Source organism: Cheilinus undulatus, linkage group 6 (genome assembly GCF_018320785.1).
Source record: "Cheilinus undulatus linkage group 6, ASM1832078v1, whole genome shotgun sequence".
Classification (NCBI taxonomy): domain Eukaryota; kingdom Metazoa; phylum Chordata; class Actinopteri; order Labriformes; family Labridae; genus Cheilinus; species Cheilinus undulatus.
In genome coordinates, this window is record NC_054870.1 from 54,536,804 (window position 1) to 54,558,029 (window position 21,226).

Below are 21,226 nucleotides of genomic sequence, written 5' to 3' on the forward strand. Positions count from 1 at the left end.
TATGATTTAGGATGATTAAATGTAGGTCTCCAGTCCTTCAAACACAACTTTAAGTTTGAGGAACAAATGAACACGTGTCATTCCTGAAGCAGAGTTAAAAATGTCAGCAATGATTAAAGACTTCAGCTGCTGTCCATCCAAACTAAAACTGTTCACACGGCTGAAATCAGCAGATATTAGCTTAAAAGTGAATTATTGGGGCTGGCAGACATGAACGTTTCTGATAAAATGTGTTCAAGATAAACAAGGTCCTATTTCTAATGTGTGATCAGCTGATCAGCCTTCAATAATGTCAAAACTAAAACCTGTTTAAAATTAACAGCCAGAAAACTACTAAAAACTTTACAGTAGCCTGGAGGATAAATCTGTTTTATTGATTAAATGTCCTCATGGGAAACCAAGATGTTCTAAATTAAAATCTGGATTTTCTCTGGAACCTTCTTCACTATTTCTCTTGGACTCTGCCAGTTCAGTTCTGGATGGTCACAAATCCACGTCAGTGGTCCCACCAGGATTTTAGGAGACTATGGAGGTGAGAGTCCTGGGCCACGCTCCCTGGGAGGAAAATCTGGACATTTCAAAGTTAAATCCATTTATATTGTTCAGTCTGAGAGCCAATTTAAGAGGCTAGATCTGTGAATGATTCTGGTCTATTTAAACAAATGTGTCTGATTGTAGCGCTTCAACCAGATTACAACTCCATTAGCCAGTCTAGCTTCTAACTGTTCTCGAGCTATTGAGGAAAATCAGTGCTGAGTTCCTGAAAAAAAACAAAAAAAACAAAATCGAGTTAAAATCCTCAAGAAAAAACATCTGTAAATGACTCATGTCTGCATAAAAACAGAGTAAAATCAATCAAATCTAAAGTCTGTTTCCATTTTATCCTGATGTATCCATTTTAATGTCCTAGATATTATTCTTGTTTTTTTTCTCGTACTGTTGGAGTTCTTTAAAGGGAAGTATGAGCAGATCTGTGGTATCAGTGAGAGGTTTCTGTTTCAGTGCAGAAACTTGCAGGAAGCTTGTAGCCCAAGGCAGCAGACATCACCATGAATGACATGCATGTTAAAGCTGTAGACTGTATAGTCTAACCTTTCTACATCACCATGAATGACTTGCATGTTAAAGCTGTAGACTGTATAGTCTAACCTTTCTACATCACCATGAATGACTTGCATGTTAAAGCTGTAGACTGTATAGTCTAACCTTTCTACATCACCATGAATGACATGCATGTTAAAGCTGTAGACTGTATAGTCTAACCTTTCTACATCACCATGAATGACATGCATGTTAAAGCTGTAGACTGTATAGTCTAACCTTTCTACATCACCATGAATGACATGCATGTTAAAGCTGTAGACTGTATAGTCTAACCTTTCTACATCACCATGAATGACATGCATGTTAAAGCTGTAGACTGTATAGTCTAACCTTTCTACATCACCATGAATGACATGCATGTTAAAGCTGTAGACTGTATAGTCTAACCTTTCTACATCACCATGAATGACATGCATGTTAAAGCTGTAGACTGTATAGTCTAACCTTTCTACATCACCATGAATGACATGCATGTTAAAGCTGTAGACTGTATAGTCTAACCTTTCTACATCACCATGAATGACATGCATGTTAAAGCTGTAGACTGTATAGTCTAACCTTTCTACATCACCATGAATGACATGCATGTTAAAGCTGTAGACTGTAGAAAGTCTAACCTTTCTACATCACCATGAATGACATGCATGTTAAAGCTGTAGACTGTAGAAAGTCTAACCTTTCTACATCACCATGAATGACATGCATGTTAAAGCTGTAGGCTGTATAGACTAACCTTTCTACATCACCATGAATGACATGCATGTTAAAGCTGTGGACTGTAGAAACTCTAACCTTTCTACATCACCATGAATGACATGCATGTTAAAGCTGTAGACTGTAGAAAGTCTAACCTTTCTACATCACCATGAATGACATGCATGTTAAAGCTGTAGACTGTATAGTCTAACCTTTCTACATCACCATGAATGACATGCATGTTAAAGCTGTAGACTGTATAGTCTAACCTTTCTACATCACCATGAATGACATGCATGTTAAAGCTGTAGACTGTAGAAAGTCTAACCTTTCTACATCACCATGAATGACATGCATGTTAAAGCTGTAGACTGTAGAAAGTCTAACCTTTCTACATCACCATGAATGACATGCATGTTAAAGCTGTAGACTGTAGAAAGTCTAACCTTTCTACATCACCATGAATGACATGCATGTTAAAGCTGTGGACTGTAGAAAGTCTAACCTTTCTACATGCAACAGAGAACAGGAGGAAGCTGGATGGCTAAAGGTCGCACTAGTGTGCACACGGGGAATTTCCCAAACCTCTACAACCTGCTCTGTGCTGCAGCGCCCAGGAGCACAAATGGGGGGTTGGTAGATAAAATATTCATCGTTGTATGAATGAGACAGTGTACCGCTGTCACTGCCTCCATCTATCTGAAGGCACGGTTGTTTCCATGGCGGCGACTCCTTGGCAGCAGCGTGCTAATGATGACGAGAGGAGTCTGTGTGAAGGGTTCAGCGGGAGTTTACAGAGCTTCTGCACAGTAGGAGTCACAGGGGGAGACAAAGCTTTGAAATGTGGAGTCGATTTAGACCTCAACAACCCGAAAAGAGCCACAACAAAGACTTCCTAACGTGGACTTAGAGGTGGGCGATGCAGACAAAAATCACATCTCAGCATCTGTTTTTAACGGGGACAGCAAATACCTCTCAGATTCATGCTGGTAAAGAAATAACGTGGTTGTACACATTTTGATATGATTCTAGTAAAAACTAAAACATTTTAAAAACTTAGATACCACTGCAACACAAAATTTAGCATTTATACAGTTTTAATCAGCAAGAATTGCAGACAAACTCCTGAACAGTCCGAACTGCGCCCAACTATTGGCACAGTTCACACAGACGACCGATCTCTGATCTGACATTTTGTTAGCATTTTAGCACAGGGGCTGCTTCCTCTTCTTCTCTGGTGCTTAACAGCGGGTCGTGTACTGCGGCGCCACCTGCTGTTTACGAATGTGTAGTCTGGTGAGAAAGAAAACAAACGCCAGCACTGCTGCGCTGACAAAAATAAATATGTTATCTGGGCTAGTCGTCATGATATCGGACTTACTGGAATGACGTAATAATTTCCTGTTAACGGCCCGATAGTTATCGTGCACGCCTAATTTCAAGCAAAAAGGGGAAAAACTTCTGTCAGTTGTTTGTGTATGTTTAACTCTGGTACACGAATGCTTAACTAAAAAAAAACGCTGTAAAGTCTGAATAGTTCTTTAAAGGAAACAAAAGTGATGTCAGTTAGAATTCATTACAGAGACCTCTGCTCACTACATATTAACCCCTTCTTACCCACAGATGTGCATAAAAACATCAAATACACTTCTGTTTTAAAATCAACAATTGAGAAAAAATTATCATTCTTATCGGTTATCGGCCATCAGGAGCAGGAAATTATCGATTATCGGTTAAAAAATATCTATATTTATGGTACATCACTACTAAAGAGATTCTCCTCTGCTGCTGTTTTGTTAACAGTAATGAGCATTAGGCCTGCCATCATCTGTATTCTACTAACATAAGCTATATGGATATGAACAATATCATCTCACCCCATATCTGGTTAGAAAGCTCAGCACTTTAAATACTAGATACACTCCCAGCCCTCAGTGGAATTATCAGGAAGGAACATCCAGAGAATGAAACTCTGAAATCTCTAAGGTAGCATATTAAAGCAGAATTATGGAGCTCCACCGGTGAAAATGTCAGCTCTTCAGTGAAGAAACGTAGCAACAAGTGATGTGAAAATAATCAAAAATGCCACTGTGAATGTTCTGTCGCTGCTTTTATTAATTTTGCAAACTGAATTCATCATCTGCAGACATGGAAACGCGGTGCAGTGTGAAGGCTGTGATTAAATATATCACAAAGTGAGATAGATGGTGTTGCAGGAAGAGAGCTGACATGACAGGATTAATGTGTAACATTTAATAATTCCTCAGCAGAGACAGATGACTTTAATACTCCTTCACACACGTTTAACCAGTCTGTTATTTAGCAGTGACCACAGGACACGGCTACAGACTGCTGCAGGACCATGATTCCTCCATTCAGAGTGGCTTTATGAAACTTTCAGGACAAAGGGAGACCTGTTGAACAGTCAAACCTAACCAGAGCTGACAGCCTGAGCACTTAGCATTCTGCAGCCAGGAGTCAGAGAGCACAGATGAGTTTCTACATCTTCATCACGGCACACAGGAGCAGGATTCACTCCAAACTTTGATCTGACTTTAGTAGCATGAAGGAAACAGCCGGGTCTCTGCACAACTACATCAATACATCTGCAACCTGATGATTTTACTGTTGGAATAAAAAAACAGGTATCCTTCATGCTACTCTTTATAAATGTTTTAATCCAAGGTTGTCATCTGCAGCTGAATCAGAAAACACCTGTTCTAGTCTTTAATGACAGCTTCATGCCAAAGAAAGCGTTGTGCTCTTGAACTATGACAAACTCTGAAACCCAAAACTCTCTAAATCTACGGACAAGACGAGCCCCACAAAGCCTGGAGCAGAGACCAGCTCTTCTAAACTAGCTTGTTTTAGTATGGAGCCAAAATCATGACCAACACCAGTGAGGGAGCAGGATTAGACCAGATCTAAAACACACTGATACCTGTGTGTTTCATATCAACGGCCCTACCTGACAGTAAATCTACGAAGACTACTGTCTGGCAAATTTTCTGCTATTTTTACACCCCCAGCTCTTTGATTTTTCCCCCAGTAAAGTCGAAATCAGGTTCCCATTTTATAAATAAAAGTGCTGTAATAAATGCTGGGCTAAAACAACCACCGAACTGAAGCTAAGAGTTCAAACACTCTTCACTAACAGAATTATCAGATAGATCAGTTATTAAAGGACTAAACCAGGGATGTACCGATATAAGCATTTTTAACTGATCAGAGATCGGCAATTTGATCCTATCAGCCCAGCCGATCATTTACCTCAGCTGTTGTAGATGGAGCACAATTTACGACAGGCCTTAAACGCACCATTAGCAGTAGCAACATTAGCAGTCCTGTGTTTAAAATGCCAGCGGTGTGGAAAAATTCAACCATGAGAGTGAGAGTCCGGTGGCCTCTTGCAGCATCTATAACATGACTGTTTAATGAGGTGGTAGCAGCAGAGCAGAGTTTAACTCTTCAAATTTGATCTGTCATCTCCCACATGTGTTTAGAGTCAAGTTTCCACTCAGCAGGTGATACTGGGGGCTAAACAAAAGCCGATATCCAATGTATCCGATCCGATATCTTATATTAATATTATCTTTGTTTATTTCACAAAGATGCTACTTAGACGACGTTAAAACGTTGTATAATAGTCTTCTATTAGATAATGGTGGACGTGAATTAACAGTTGCATTTATCATTGTTTATTTTCTACTCCTCTAAGCAGTAGAGACGCAACTGGTCAACTGCAACTCCCACAATGCTTTGCATGTCAACAAATATGGCTGCAAACTGAAGAAAGTCAAAGCACACGATCGAAAATGGACTAAAAATGGATAAAAAGATGCTTATTATTGGGTGTAATGCTGTGGATTTAAACCCCAAAGACCCCGAAAAGTCACTAAGTTCTGGGCTCGCTACAACGGCGTCCTTTAGAGCTACGGTGACATCGATGATAGCAAACGAATGGCAAAATGGCTTTCAGAGGGAAAAAAGAGTACGTTTCATCAATGCTTTTATAAACTGTGTCACGTATTGTTGTATAGGACAACACCGTCCTCAGAGACTCCAGAAAGTCAGCCAAATTCCGGCTCACTAGAAAATGTTCTGTCAGAGGTACGAATGCTTGGAAGACATGATTAGAAAGGCACAACGGATCCGTGCCACGTGAGCTCTGAGGGTTAATATACTGGCTACATATTGGCTGATGTTGATTAATCTGTGGTTGGTCGGGCTCTACTGTAAACTATACTATAACTGTATAGTAGCGCAGCACTGTGATGAATCTCTGCAGGATCCTGTCTCTATGTCTCTCCTCTCTGGACTCTGTGCACTGATCCCAGGTCAGGTGAAACAGGGCTCAGATCAGGTTTTGTGAACAGGTTGCTGTTTTAAATCCATGAACAGTCATGCTGAATGTATATTTACTGAATAATCCAGTCATGTAGATTCATCATCAGTGGATTCTATAAACATCAAAATATGTAAAAACTCATGTTACAAGGTCAGCATATTTTTGCCTGGCCTGTTTAGATTACCTGCAGGTAAATTCTCCTTCTAAAGTAGCTAATTAACCCTTTAGTGTGCAAACATGCAGCACTCATTAAATGGTAGCTGCATCTAATATTGGATCATTTCTCTTTATAAACATTACAGCAGCCGTTAAAGCAGTCGTTGGTATTATTGATGTTGATAAGAAATTGTTCTCCCTGCAGGACGTCTCCTTGGAGCAAATCTGGCCCCTGGCCCTAAATGAGTTTGAGACCTCTGATCTACATGGACTCAGGCTTTGTCCACACGGAGACGAAAACAAAATATTTCTGTTTCTTTTGAAAAAGTTTTCCATAAACACGGGATTGTTTCAGGAAATGTCCACGTAAGCACGGAACCACTGGAAACACTGTAGTATACATGCCAAGCCTGTAAGTGGCGCTGTAACACCGCCACAGAAATGCACCAACAGAGAGAAGATCACGGAGCATGAGTATAAAGCAGGATCACAACCCTGTAACAGCCATAGAGTTCTGGTTTGACCCGTGCATGTTAAGCAGGCAATGCCATGTGTGACGTGATCGTTTCAACAAAGATACAGTTGGCTGTCCACCATTTCACACGGCGTTTCCGTGTGAATGAAACGCCGATACGAGAACTCATTCCTGAATTTGTCTCTGTGTGAGCGGGGCCTAAAACCATGCATCTGCCTTCAAACATTCATGAAATCAGTGAGGAAAAAAGCTTCCTGTTGTGTTTTTAGGAGCACTGCTCCACCTTTTGATTTCATTCTCATTCCTCTGCTGCATTTAAAAGCTCTATAATAAATCATTAATGCTGCACACTCTACATCCAAGCTTTACTTTACATCAGTCAGGAACAACTCTGCCGAAAGAACAGGTAAAAACAAATTACCTATCTAAAGGAACACAGCATCAGTGCTCCTTCAGGCCTCTATAAACACATTTAAACTCTGAATGAGGATTTCTCACCTGCAGTTTGTCCTCAGGAACATTGAGCCAGTGGTTAAAAGCCTGTGATAGTTTGGTCCTCACCTGCTTCCCTGAAACAGAAAAAAAAAACACCTGAGTGTTGGAAGGGTTTCAGACAGACCGTATAGTCTCTAAGAAAGGACAAGTCCCTCACTGTTATAAACCACCACATGGTTTAGATGCTGAGTTACAGTCATGATTTCAGCCTTTGTAAGACAGAGCCAAATAACGATGATGGTTTTACTGGAGGGTTCAAACATCTCCATCTTCAAGCCTTGAACATCCTGACTCCATATCTGCCTACAGGATTTTAGTCAACATGATCTGAAGGCAGATGAAGGAGACGATGCATGCCCCGTTTTCTAAAGCCCCCAACAATATCAGGCTATTAACATCAGGCCATCCCTGTGATCAACACTCAGTTTGTCAGGGAAGACTTTGAAACGTCAGCCTCCATCCACAGGAACTCAGAGAAGCTCTTGTGAACCATGGTTTATGTTACAGGTTAGTGAATGAGTTTGGAGTAGAGCTGCTGAGTTAACCAGGGGTAGTGTCAGGCTGCAAATGTTTGCTGCAGGACGGTTGTGGCACATGTCCACCGTCTCTCTGCTGTCACAGCCCGGCCTTTTTCAGAAGTTCTACCTCAGTAAATCTCCCTACAAGTGCCTAACCCAGCTGGGATGAACTGAGAATACAGACGCTCTGGACAAGGAAACGAGTCTCTACAGAGAAACACCAAACCAGGTAAGTCAAACTAGAGTAAGAGTGCTGCTCATCTTCCCTGTGACATATTCTACTTCTGTGGACGTACAGATCTGCCAGAAAAATGTAAATACGTCCATTTTTCTGTCTTTTTGGCTGAGACGTGTGTCTTTGACTTTCAAGGTTCCTGGTGTGTGAAAAGCTCATTACGGCAGTCTAGAACAAGAACCAGCTGATATCTGTTTTCAGGGCCGATATCCATACCGGTTATTAGTAGAGCACAGGTCCATTCACAAAATCTAAAACTGCATGTTAATAATTCTGGAAAATAAACTATGAAGCATTGTCAACATGAGAAACAGCACAGAGAGACACAGTAGCAGCAGGAAACAGGAAATGATGCCGTGCACTTCCTTTGTCAGTGCCACCCAGGCCTCAGTGATGATTTGCTGATAGATGTGTGACATCAGGCTGGTCAGACATGGCTGAGGTCAGGACAACAGAGAAGACTGTAGGGGAAACAAAGGCAAAGGGGAAGACACTAGGCCTGTGCTCAGAAAATCAATATGGTGATATATATCATCAGGTGGAACTTGCTGATACACGTATGGATACCTATTTTACAGGATCGATATGGCCATAAACACTGGGACCGCAGTTTTGTGTAATGTAGAAGGGTGAATTCAGTTTGAAATTCCTCATTCCTGTTCAAAATGGTAAAACGTGGAGAGCTGACTGAAGATGAAAGAGTCTGCATTAAAGCACTTCATGATGCTGGATGGTCTCTGAGACAAACAGGGAAAGACAGAAAGTGTTCTCAGTGTGGTCAAGTCTGCTTTGGAGTCAGTCGCCCAGACTGGTACTTAGAAAATGCACCAAGGAAGAGGCAGGAAACCAAAGTTAACTGAGGCAGATGTCAGAAGGAAGAGCACTGCTGATCTTCAGGCAGAGATGAATGCTTCTAGATCAGAGTCTGAGGAAGTCTCCAGAATGACCATAAGCAGACGACTGAGGGAACAAGGCTTAGAGGGAAGAACAGCTGCTAAGAAGCCATTATTGAGGCCTGCAGACATCCAGAAAGGCCTCAGATTATCCAGGGAGCACAAACACTGGACTGTTGATGACTGGAAGAAGGTACTCTGGACGGACCAGTCCAAGTCTGAACTCTTGGGTCTGCATGGTCGTGTTTATGTCTGCAGAAAAGCTGGAGAAGGTTTTGATGACGGATGCACCCACAGTGAAACATGGTGGAGAGTCCATTATGGTACGGGGTTCCATCTGTGGATACGGCGTGGGCAAATGAGTGAAAATGGACGGTATCACGAACAAGAACGTCTACCACAACATCTCAGTGCATCATGGGATCCTTCTGGACTGAATCTGATTGGTCAAGGGTTCATATACCAACAAGACAATGCACCCAAGCAGACTTCAGAGCTGTGCAGAGACTATTGGAGCAAGAAAAAGGACTCTGGAGGACTGGAACTGATGGACTGGCCAAGTCAAAGTCCAGATTTGAATCCTATTGAACAGATTTGGGATTTAGTAGATTCAAGGATTGATGGCACAAAAGCTTGATCTAAAGCAAGTCTGTGGGAACAGCTAGGAACTATGAGGAGCTCAATAACAAAGAGACTGAGGAAAAGTCCAGAAAAACAACGGCAGCAAGAATGAAGCTGTTATCAAGGCCAAAGGAGGCCGTACAAAATATGAAGTTTTTTGGTTATTATGTGTGAAAAAGGACTATTTAGTTGTTTCAGTTTGTTATTTGCCAAATAAATAACAATAAAATTTTTAGTTTTAAACAAGTTTTTGAAAGATTTCTATAATACTTATGTTTTCTGGTTTTTATGACAGCTGGTCTGAAACATTTGTTAAGCACTGTATGTAATCTTCTACAGGTTATTTCTTTATAGAAGGATCTAGAAGGATCTATGCTCCTGATGAATAAAGACTCTGTAGTGTTGCAGCCTCAGCCATTCCTTCCTCTATTACTCTGTGTATAAAACAGAGGGGTTTGTGGCTGGACTAAAGAAAGTAAAGCTCTGCTGCTGTGTTGATGAGAAACACAGGAAGTTGACGGTTTTTCACATGTCAACAGATCCTGTCTAAAACTCATTTGTGGTGTTTGTAACCACAATAAAACTCCTGAGTATTGTGTAAAACTTTAGATATCTGCCAGAACCATGAGAAAAGCCTCTGTTGGTTTTATTTTCTTCTCCTGATTGTGGCTAACATGATCTAACAGAGGAATCGTCCCAGCTGACAGACTCTCAGGGCTCGTCCTGTTTACCTAGATAAATCTTGATGTGAGGTCGGTCACTCTGGCACCAATAAATGAAATCATGAAGTGGATCTGTGTTCTTCAGAGCAGCAGGTCAGCAGCACTGAGGATGGAGGAAATATCTCTGACAGAAACATTCTGATACCACAGACTTTAAACAGATAACATCTGTTGGTTTGGTGATCAGTAATATCAGAACACTCCCACAGTTATCTTCACAGACACATATACACCTATGGTGGCCTTCAACATGAGTATCATGGAGGTGTAAAGGGAGCTCAGGTATTCTCCTTACTGTGCCAGCTTTGGACTCTATGTGGGTGAGAAGATATCTGCAGCGCCACCTAGGGAGCACAGTGCTTCATGTGAACGTTTTTAGGGCTGCAGCAATAGATTCTTTTTTGCAGTCGAGTACTCTATCAATTCTTCTGACGATTAATCGAGTACTCTAATGAGAAATATTGCATTTTTAAAATCAGTCACTTTTGCTTTTTCAAGAGAAGTAGTACTAGAGAAATGAGAAAAGAAGCTGGGTCCCTTAAATGAACTATTTCTGTATTAAAAATTGGTTTTAACAGGTTCTCTAAAGGGAATATATTTTACAAAGTGCAATGAAGTTCAGATGACAGTTTACATTTCTTAAAGTTACAAGGAAAGGAAGTTAAAAAATGACATTAGATTATGCCATATTTAGGGTTTTAGGGATCCTTCACCAGGAACTGTTTGGCGCCAACACTTTATTTCTTTCCTTGTAGTTTATTTCTATTCTCCAAGTTGTCATTAAAGTAAAGGGAGAATGAATAATTTTAAAATCATCCATTTTACCAAAGCAGGACTTGAATCGTGAAGCCTGATGGTGTTCTGTAAAACTGTCGGGTCAATCAGAGAAGTTTATGAAATTCCCTGAAGTCTGCAGACACAAACTGAGCGCTTCGAGTCAGCAGTGCGTAAACTCAGAGATCTGCGTAGGATTACAGGTGCTGGCGTAGTGCCGTTTGTGCCATGAAGCCGCAGCCAGTGGATGCGTAAAAATGCAGGACGAGTGCCTGTAAACACCACTGCATCTCTTTCTCTTCCTCGTAATTTTCACGCCTCGTATCATGTATGTTACTTTGTAGTAACAGTGAAAACAAGGGCATTGTGCCACACAAATAGCCGTCCATGCAAAACACAGCATGTCGTGCAACACACGGCACGATGTCCAGGCTACAGCATGGGCGTTTATGGATACACGTCTGATTTAAGCGAAGCCTCAAGGCAGATAATTTGCCTCGAGGAATTTTTGGAATCGAATTACCCGGATAATTCAAGGAATCGTTTCAGCCCTAAACGTTTTGTCATCGATGTGAAGTCACTGAGCTCTGCTCTCTCATGGTTCTACAACACTTCACCAACATAAAGACAGACTCACCTGGAAGCTGTAACAGGTACTTGTAGGGTTCCAGGAGGATTCGCTCAGACGTGGCTTTAGGGTCAGTGTCCATCGTATTCAACTTTACACAAATCTGGAATGGAGGAAAAAGAATAAGAACCGTCAGGAGTACTCTGAATTACAGTCATGTAAGGTTATAGTAGATCTGTGCCATTTATCAATCTTTTCTCATTTTTAGTCTAGGATGATTTAAAAACATTAAAATCTAAATTTTCAGAAATTCCTCCGTGGCTCCTCTTTCTCTGTGCTGTGGCCACTAAAGGAGCAGTCCGCTGAATGTCTGTTATAAAGCTGTGGCCACTAAAGGAGCAGTCCGCTCAATGTCTGTTATAAAGCTGTGGCCACTAAAGGAGCAGTCCGCTCAATGTCTGTTATAAAGCTGTGGCCACTAAAGGAGCAGTCCGCTCAATGTCTGTTATAAAGCTGTGGCCACTAAAGGAGCAGTCCGCTCAATGTCTGTTATAAAGCTGTGGCCACTAAAGGAGCAGTCCGCTCAATGTCTGTTATAAAGCTGTGGCCACTAAAGGAGCAGTCCGCTCAATGTCTGTTATAAAGCTGTGGCCACTAAAGGAGCAGTCCGCTCAATGTCTGTTATAAAGCTGTGGCCACTAAAGGAGCAGTCCGCTCAATGTCTGTTATAAAGCTGTGGCAACATCTCAATCAGAGACATGCAGCTGAGAGGAGGAAGTGTCTCACTATGGGACTGACAAGACCACTAAAAGATAAACTGTTTCTAACATTGTTGAACTATGAACCCATGAGTACATACTTTTGTCCATATAGTCTATATCAGGAATTGCCAATCAGCCAAAAAATACTGAGATGTGATTTTTCGTCTCCATCGCCCAGCTCTAGGATGAAACGTACCCAGAAGTTTCAGGGTAATCCTGCAGACTGTGAGTCACTTTCAGTCACAGACTTAAAGTCTGTAGTTATTTTGCTGGAGCGCTCTTATTTTGAACGTCCACATCAGGATATGTGCTGTTGTCAGTGGCAGCTTAACACACCTCAGATGGAAACTACAGCTGCAAGACTCTAACAATGCTGAGATTTTTTCTCATGTTTGACCACAAAAACAGATCAGCGTTTGTCCAATGGGATACTTCTCGCTGATAAAATCCTCATCTCTGAGTTAGCAGCTGAGCATATATATACACTAAACAACAGAGTAAAGCCTGCTACAGACATCTGCTTATGCTGTACTGTCAATGTAAATACTGAACTGATGCATTACTAGTTGGACTCACATTTTCACACTGTGTTTCAGATCACACTTAAAAAACACGCGCCTTCAAACAACTGATTAACATGAGCTCTCAAAACAGAGATCACATGATGGTTCCATGTTCCATGTGATCACGGGTCGATGCTGCAGCAGTTCCTGGCCAAAGAAGTCAAACACGTTTGATATTTATGATTCTAGGTCCTCTGAGAGCGAGCAGACAGGGTAGCGTCACAGCCAGATCATATGTACTTTCGCTGCTCACAACCATAAACACAACTTTAACTTAATTCCAGAGAGGATTTATCCTGAGTCTTTGCCATGTTTTATGATTTTATCTTCACCTGTAACTCATGCCGGGACAGCCTGTTATGGAAGGACAGCAAGACGGTATCGACAGACATCCATGTTTGTTTGCTTTTGTTTTTTCTGAAGTCATGTGATCACAGAGGTCGTTGGCAGGTCGTCAGGTGTGTGGTCTCCAGTGATCTGTAGTCTGGCTCGGTCGTCTAGTGTGTTTGTTCAGAGGATCAAAGATGAAATTCTCCTGAAATTGTCCTCATATCTGTTTTAAAATGGTCTAGTGTGTGGCCGGCCTTCATGTAATGAGCTTAGAGCATGACTCACATGCAGAGTCATAAAATCCCCTGGTGCATGGTGACACACTGGTCACATGACTGAATAAGTTACAACAAAGGCATTATGGGAAACCACAGAAACTGAACTGTGCTGCAGTAGATGGAATGTTAGTAAAGAGCAACACAGACTTGGTTTTAGACTTAACTTCTGCTAAAATTAAACTTTTATATATCCTACTGGGGCCTAAATGGTGTCTGAGTCTCTAGTAATAAGAGGAAAAGGGGCATTCAAGATCAGCAGGTAAAAAGAAGCAGTCTCAGTATCATAAATAATGCTGACAAATACATAAGAGAGATGCTGATAGATGCTGAGAGATGCTTCACTGGTCTCTGAACTCTGAGACCAGTGAAGATGAAGAGCTCCAGCTGGTAAACTCAGACGTGTATCTGCTTCAACAGTGAACACCTCTGCTGGTTTAGAGATTTGTTATGGGGCAGAAGATGGGACCTGTTGGACAAACTCTGACCTGTTTCCACTGTCTAACATGAGAGGAAGGGCCAACCCCATTTCCCCCCTTAGCTCTTTAAACAAAGATTTTTCAGGACCACACTTGAAACTGAGGGGGACGAGGCATTTCCCAGCATGCACTATGTTCACTTGCAAAATGGCAAGAACAAAGGAGATGCATAAATGTAAATAATTTCAGCATTTATAAATGATTATAGAAAATAAAACGGTTGTGTTTTCTCAAATATTCAATCTTTAGCTACTAGAGATGAGAGACTATTGTACGCGTGTAAACCAGGGCTGTAAACTGTAGAAATACATGGAGAAGACCAACACAGAGATCTACAGTAAGAACGAGATGGTCGAAGCTCTGTCACCTCTGATGACGCAGCTGTTTATCAGTCATGATCAGACCAGTTCATCTTGTTGGATAGGTTTGTTTTTATCTCTTGTATGTATATTGAACCAAAAACTCACCAGATATCTGCATTTTAAGAAAATTTGGGTTTATAAACTCACCAGGACACGGCCATGTTTTGGTCCGTGCTGGCGCTGTGATGTCACGGTGCTGCAGCGCTCCTCGCCGTTCCTCTGCAGTAACCGCTGTTTCAGACTGGCAGCCAGTGTCAGGGCTGATCTCAGAGACGCAGCACGTCTCACACACAGAGAATTCTAAAATTTGAGGTCTCTTTTATTTTTTATTTGCACCATGAGCGGTTATCTGTCCATCTAGACAGGAAATGATAAATACAGATCCATATCTAGCTTCTTAGAGCAAACATGTATGTCCACAGATGAACCAGCTGAAGGCCACGAGCTAAAATGTGTCTGTTAATAAAGCTGTTCCCTGAACGTCAACTCTTTATGAGGCTTTCTGTTTCCACACGGTTCAGGTAAAGGTAAACACAGAACCAAAGGACTCTGGTTTGTGCTTTTCAAAGTAAAAGTCCACTTTAGCATTGCTTTGGAGAAACTCCCTTCCCATGTACATAATGCTTTTATTTTGAAAAGCTCCTGGCACACTTCCACTCTACACTGAATCCAGTCACTTGTAGGAGGTTTAATGAGGTCAAACTTAGGAGGAATGACAGAGCTTTGACAGCAGGGGGAGAACAAGCTGTTATGGCAGCGACACCTGCAGCAGAAACCGTCTGAAACGGCGCTTACTGCTAGGGATGGGACCGATCCGATCCAATATCGGTATCGGGTCTGATATTGACATAATCAATAGATAGATATCTGACTGACGGCGCCGATCCAAGGGACCGATCCAAATCCATCCTACAGTTTGCGGTAGACCACGAACGCACCGCAGTCTAACAGAGACAGTCTGTGTGTAAGTGAGCTGGTCTTAGTTAGGATGTTGTTAGCGGTGTAATTACCTAGTAGATTAACGTAAATCTGTATTTAGAATAGTCAGAACTAGTCTACAGATGAGAGAACACAGAGAGTGACGCTAGCCTGATATACTCTCTACAGCGTGGCTAGCATTGAAAGCTAGTGCCTTCGTTCCTCTTTGCAGATTAACATCCTATCCCTATTTGGCCTCTGTTCACTTCAGGTGAGTAGCCATACGTGAGCGTAACCCTCGACGGCCCACACACTCCACTTTATTTCCATTCACTGCGTTAGAAAACTGTCGTACCGCGGTCTTCCTGCTACACGCTAACAGATTAGCCACCGCCGAGCTTCTCATTGTTTACATCCGGTGAAGGGTCAGAGAGGAAGGCTGCGGCCATTAACAGAAGCTACAGCGGCCTCTAGTGGAGGGAGGTTCATTAAAGAGCGTTACAGACTGGGATTTCAAGCCTGTGTTCATAAAAATTATGGCTAATTAGTCTAACCCCCTCTTAAAGTAGTAGTTTAACCTGAGTGATGCTATTTAGGCTAAGCATTGTTGTTTATAACGTCAACTCAGCTGTTGTTTTTTTAGAGAATGTTGATGTTTATTTTTTAGTAGTAGTTCAAATAAATTTGTTTGGAATACATTTAAATTCAACTCATTTTTGTATTTCTTTTTGCTTCTTAATAAGAGGAGCTGGGTGGTTTACTGCAGCCTCATGTAACCTCACACATTATACCAACAACAATAATTATTGTTAAAAACCCAAACTTACTCAAAATGCAGATATCTAGTGAGTTTTTTGGTTCAATATACATACAAGAGACAAAAAACCTATCCAACAAGATGAACTGGTCTGACCCTGCAGGGTTCCTTTAAAGGGAAGGTTTTCACCTCTACTCCTTATTACTCTGATTCAAGGGGTAGAAATGGGATTGGCCCTAAATGTTGACAATGTTGGCGTGTTACCAGAAGAAGAAATGAAAAAAACCATAGGCATTGGTTAGTGGCTCAAATGTTGTATCCACATTGGCCCTGTTCTTTTTCCTTTTTAACACTTGGTTCATCCAATCATTGGCAGTGTTTTAACTGTTGTTAGTCATGCTCTATGTCCTTTTCTTAAACAAACAGAAATGATAGATTACTTTCATGTTTCTACACTTTGTTATCTCTATCATTAATTCTGGTGAGCTGCTGTAGCAGGTGGATGTTCCCAAAGGGGATCAGATAGCTGATGGCAATGAAAGAGTGTGAAGAAGATCAAGAGCATTCACTGCTGTCTGCTCTGATCTGGAGAGAAACACATTACAAGGACACAAGTGCACAAAACTACAATCATAAGTATAGAGGAATACTTCAATGTTGTCATTACATGTTATTAAAAATGACAGAGCTCAGCATTCCTTGTTAACCCCCTGGTACCCCTTGAGCCAAAAATGCACACTTAGTTGATTTTTTTTTTTAAACTTTGTCCTCTTTCACATTAATATCATCATGTATTGTATTTTTTTTTGTTCATTTTTGCACAATTTTCAAAATTCTGTCCCAGCCACAACAACCAGCCCAACATAAATAAACCTTTTTTACAGTGTTAATATCCCTGCTGTGTTAGAGTCCCCACTGAAACCCATTCAAACCACTGCTTTTGATCCATACACCATTAAGGCATGAATCATGCATTTTCTGGTTTCTGGGCTTCATTTGAGAGTCGGGGCTTTACATTTTTATCTGGACCATTTTTTACCCTGTGATGTCACTTTTACCATATATGGGCGAGGGCAGGAAATCCATGTTTGTTCCACCAGATTTCAGTGTTACACTGCCCTCTGCTCCCCTTCTCACTAACTCTCTGAGGTTTGGTCTGAGTGCAGATCAGTGTGTGAGTCTGTGAGTGTGTCTGTGCAATAATCAAAAAGTAAGTTCTCTCATTTTCATGTAGTAACCTGCAAAAAAATCATTTTTGTGTATTTTGCATCTAAAAATGCAGTGACATCATCAATGAAACATGGCATTTAAAGGGTTAAAAATGTTAAATGAATGAGTATTTGACATTTATGGTTAGGGCTGACCTTAAATGAGAGAAATATAATTCATTAACAGTAAAACAATTTTGAAATGTATGATATTTATAACATGATTTTAAGGTGTGCATATTGCGCAGAAGGGTGAAAAACGTGAGTATTTTAGAATAACTGACCTCACAAAAAAACTAATAATGCATTTTAACCAATGTTGCTACTAATCAAAGACACATGCCAGGCTGCAGTCATCCATAAATAAGTTAGTCACTCTCAGTGTAGCAGCTTGAAAAAAATCATTTTGGTTTTGTTTTTTGTGTTTTTTTTTCATCAAAAAAATGTCATTTGTTTACATTACAAACATGGCAATTAAAGGGTTAAAAGACATAACAATTATTAAGTATTTGGTATTTTTGTTAATGGCACAAGATGATGAAACAAGAAAAGAATTAAACAATTAAAACTAAACTCATTTAACTTTGTTATTTACAGTAATAACCCCCCTGAGCATTTAAGGAGGAAATGAGGCAGCAGTTTGTAGGATACCAGAGGGTTAATAAACTCAGAGCATTCACTGCTGTCTGCTCTGATCTGGAGAGAAACATTACTAAGACACAACTGAACACAACAGCAGTAATAAGTCTACAGTAGTAGTTCAATGTCATTACATGTTATTAAAGTTATTAATATTTATTTAATTATAATGTTATTAATGTTATTAAAGTTACATATATTTATTTAATTATAATGTTATAACGTTATTATACATGTTATTAAAGTTATTAATATTTATTTAATTATAATATTATAACGTTATTACACATGTTATTAAAGTTATCAATATTATTTAATTATAATGTTATTAATGTTATTATACATGTTATTAAAGTTATTAATATTTATTTAATTATAATGTTATTAATGTTATTATACATGTTATTAAAGTTATATATATTTATTTAATTATAATGTCATTGACGTTATTAAAGCTATATATATTTATTTAATTATAATGTTATATACGTTATTATACATGTTATTAAAGTCATATATATTTATTTAATTATAATGTTATTAAAGTCATATATATTTATTTAATTATGTTATTAAAGTCATATATATTTATTTAATTATGATGTTATATACGTTATTATACATGTTATTAAAGTCATATATATTTATTTAATTATAATGTTATATACGTTATTATACATGTTATTAAAGTCATATATATTTATTTAATTATAATGTTATATACGTTATCATACATGTTATTAAAGTCACATATATTTATTTAATTATAATTTTATATACGTTATCATACATGTTATTAAAGTCATATATATTTATTTAATTATAATTTTATATACGTTATCATACATGTTATTAAAGTCATATATATTTATTTAATTATAATGTTATATACGTTATTATACATGTTATTAAAGTCATATATATTTATTTAATTATAATGTTATATACGTTATTATACATGTTATTAAAGTTATATATATTTATTTAATTATAATGTTATTAAAGTCATATATATTTATTTAATTATAATGTTATTAAAGTCATATATATTTATTTAATTATAATGTTATTAAAGTCATATATATTTATTTAATTATGATGTTATATACGTTATTATACATGTTATTAAAGTCATATATATTTATTTAATTATAATGTTATTAAAGTCATATATATTTATTTATTTTATAATGTTATTAAAGTCATATATATTTATTTAATTATAATGTTATTAAAGTCATATATATTTATTTAATTATAATGTTATTAAAGTCATATATATTTATTTAATTATAATGTTATTAAAGTCATATATATTTATTTAATTATAATGTTATTAAAGTCATATATATTTATTTAATTATAATGTTATTAAAGTCATATATATTTATTTAATTATGATGTTATATACGTTATTATACATGTTATTAAAGTCATATATATTTATTTAATTATAATGTTATTAAAGTCATATATATTTATTTATTTTATAATGTTATTAAAGTCATATATATTTATTTAATTATAATGTTATTAAAGTCATATATATTTATTTAATTATGATGTTATATACGTTATTATACATGTTATTAAAGTCATATATATTTATTTAATTATAATGTGGTATTAAAGTCATATATATTTATTTAATTATAATGTTATTAAAGTCATATATATTTATTTAATTATAATGTTATTAAAGTCATATATATTTATTTAATTATAATGTTATTAAAGTCATATATATTTATTTAATTATAATGTTATTAAAGTCATATATATTTATTTAATTATAATGTTGTATACGTTATTATACATGTTATTAAAGTCATATATATTTATTTAATTATAATTTTATATACGTTATTATACATGTTATTAAAGTCATATATATTTATTTAATTATAATGTTATTAAAGTCATATATATTTATTTAATTATAACGTTATTAAAGTCATATATATTTATTTAATTATAATGTTTTTAAAGTCATATATATTTATTTAATTATAACGTTATTAAAGTCATATATATTTATTTAATTATAATGTTTTTAAAGTCATATATATTTATTTAATTATAATGTTATTAAAGTCATATATATTTATTTAATTATAATGTTATTAAAGTCATATATATTTATTTAATTATAATGTTATTAAAGTCATATATATTTATTTAATTATAATGTTTTTAAAGTCATATATATTTATTTAATTATAACGTTATTAAAGTCATATATATTTATTTAATTATAATGTTATTATAGTCATATATATTTATTTAATTATAATGTTATTAAAGTCATATATATTTATTTAATTATAATGTTATTAAAGTCATATATATTTATTTAATTATAACGTTATTAAAGTCATATATATTTATTTAATTATAAGTTATTAAAGTCATATATATTTATTTAATTATAATGTTATATACGTTATTATACATGTTATTAAAGTCATATATATTTATTTAATTATAATGTTATATACGTTATTATACATGTTATTAAAGTCATATATATTTATTTAATTATAATGTTATATACGTTATTATACATGTTATTAAAGTCATATATATTTATTTAATTATAATGTTATATACGTTATTATACATGTTATTAAAGTCATATATATTTATTTAATTATAATGTTGTATACGTTATTATACATGTTATTAAAGTCATATATATTTATTTAATTATAACGTTATTAAAGTCATATATATTTATTTAATTATAATGTTATTAAAGTCATATATATTTATTTAATTATAATGTTATTAAAGTCATATATATTTATTTAATTATAATGTTATTAAAGTCATATATATTTATTTAATTATAACGTTATTAAAGTCATATATATTTATTTAATTATAATGTTATTAAAGTCATATATATTTATTTAATTATAATGTTGTATACGTTATTATACATGTTATTAAAGTCATATATATTTATTTAATTATAATGTTTTTAAAGTCATATATATTTATTTAATTATAACGTTATTAAAGTCATATATATTTATTTAATTATAATGTTTTTAAAGTCATATATATTTATTTAATTATAACGTTATTAAAGTCATATATATTTATTTAATTATAATGTTTTTAAAGTCATATATATTTATTTAATTATAATGTTATTAAAGTCATATATATTTATTTAATTATAATGTTATTAAAGTCATATATATTTATTTAATTATAACGTTATGAAAGTCATATATATTTATTTAATTATAATGTTTTTAAAGTCATATATATTTATTTAATTATAACGTTATTAAAGTCATATATATTTATTTAATTATAAT

At 36.4% G+C, this 21,226-nt stretch overlaps 1 protein-coding gene across 2 annotated transcripts in view; it reads right to left on the reverse strand.

The window, feature by feature from the left end:
- ggps1 (geranylgeranyl diphosphate synthase 1) overlaps positions 1–21,226 on the reverse strand; it is a 45,334-nt gene that overhangs the window by 18,811 nt on the left and 5,297 nt on the right. Inside the window, exons 1-3 of one of the 2 annotated variants that reach the window (XM_041789215.1) lie at positions 13,262–13,919; positions 11,675–11,768; positions 7,278–7,348 (exon numbers count right to left, since the gene is read on the reverse strand). In XM_041789215.1, the coding sequence (XP_041645149.1) occupies positions 7,278–7,348; positions 11,675–11,768; positions 13,262–13,321 (225 nt within the window). In that variant the 5' untranslated portion in view covers positions 13,322–13,919. Of the gene's footprint in view, positions 1–7,277; positions 7,349–11,674; positions 11,769–13,261; positions 13,920–21,226 lie in introns of those variants that run through there. The other variant, XM_041789216.1, reaches the window with a different exon arrangement.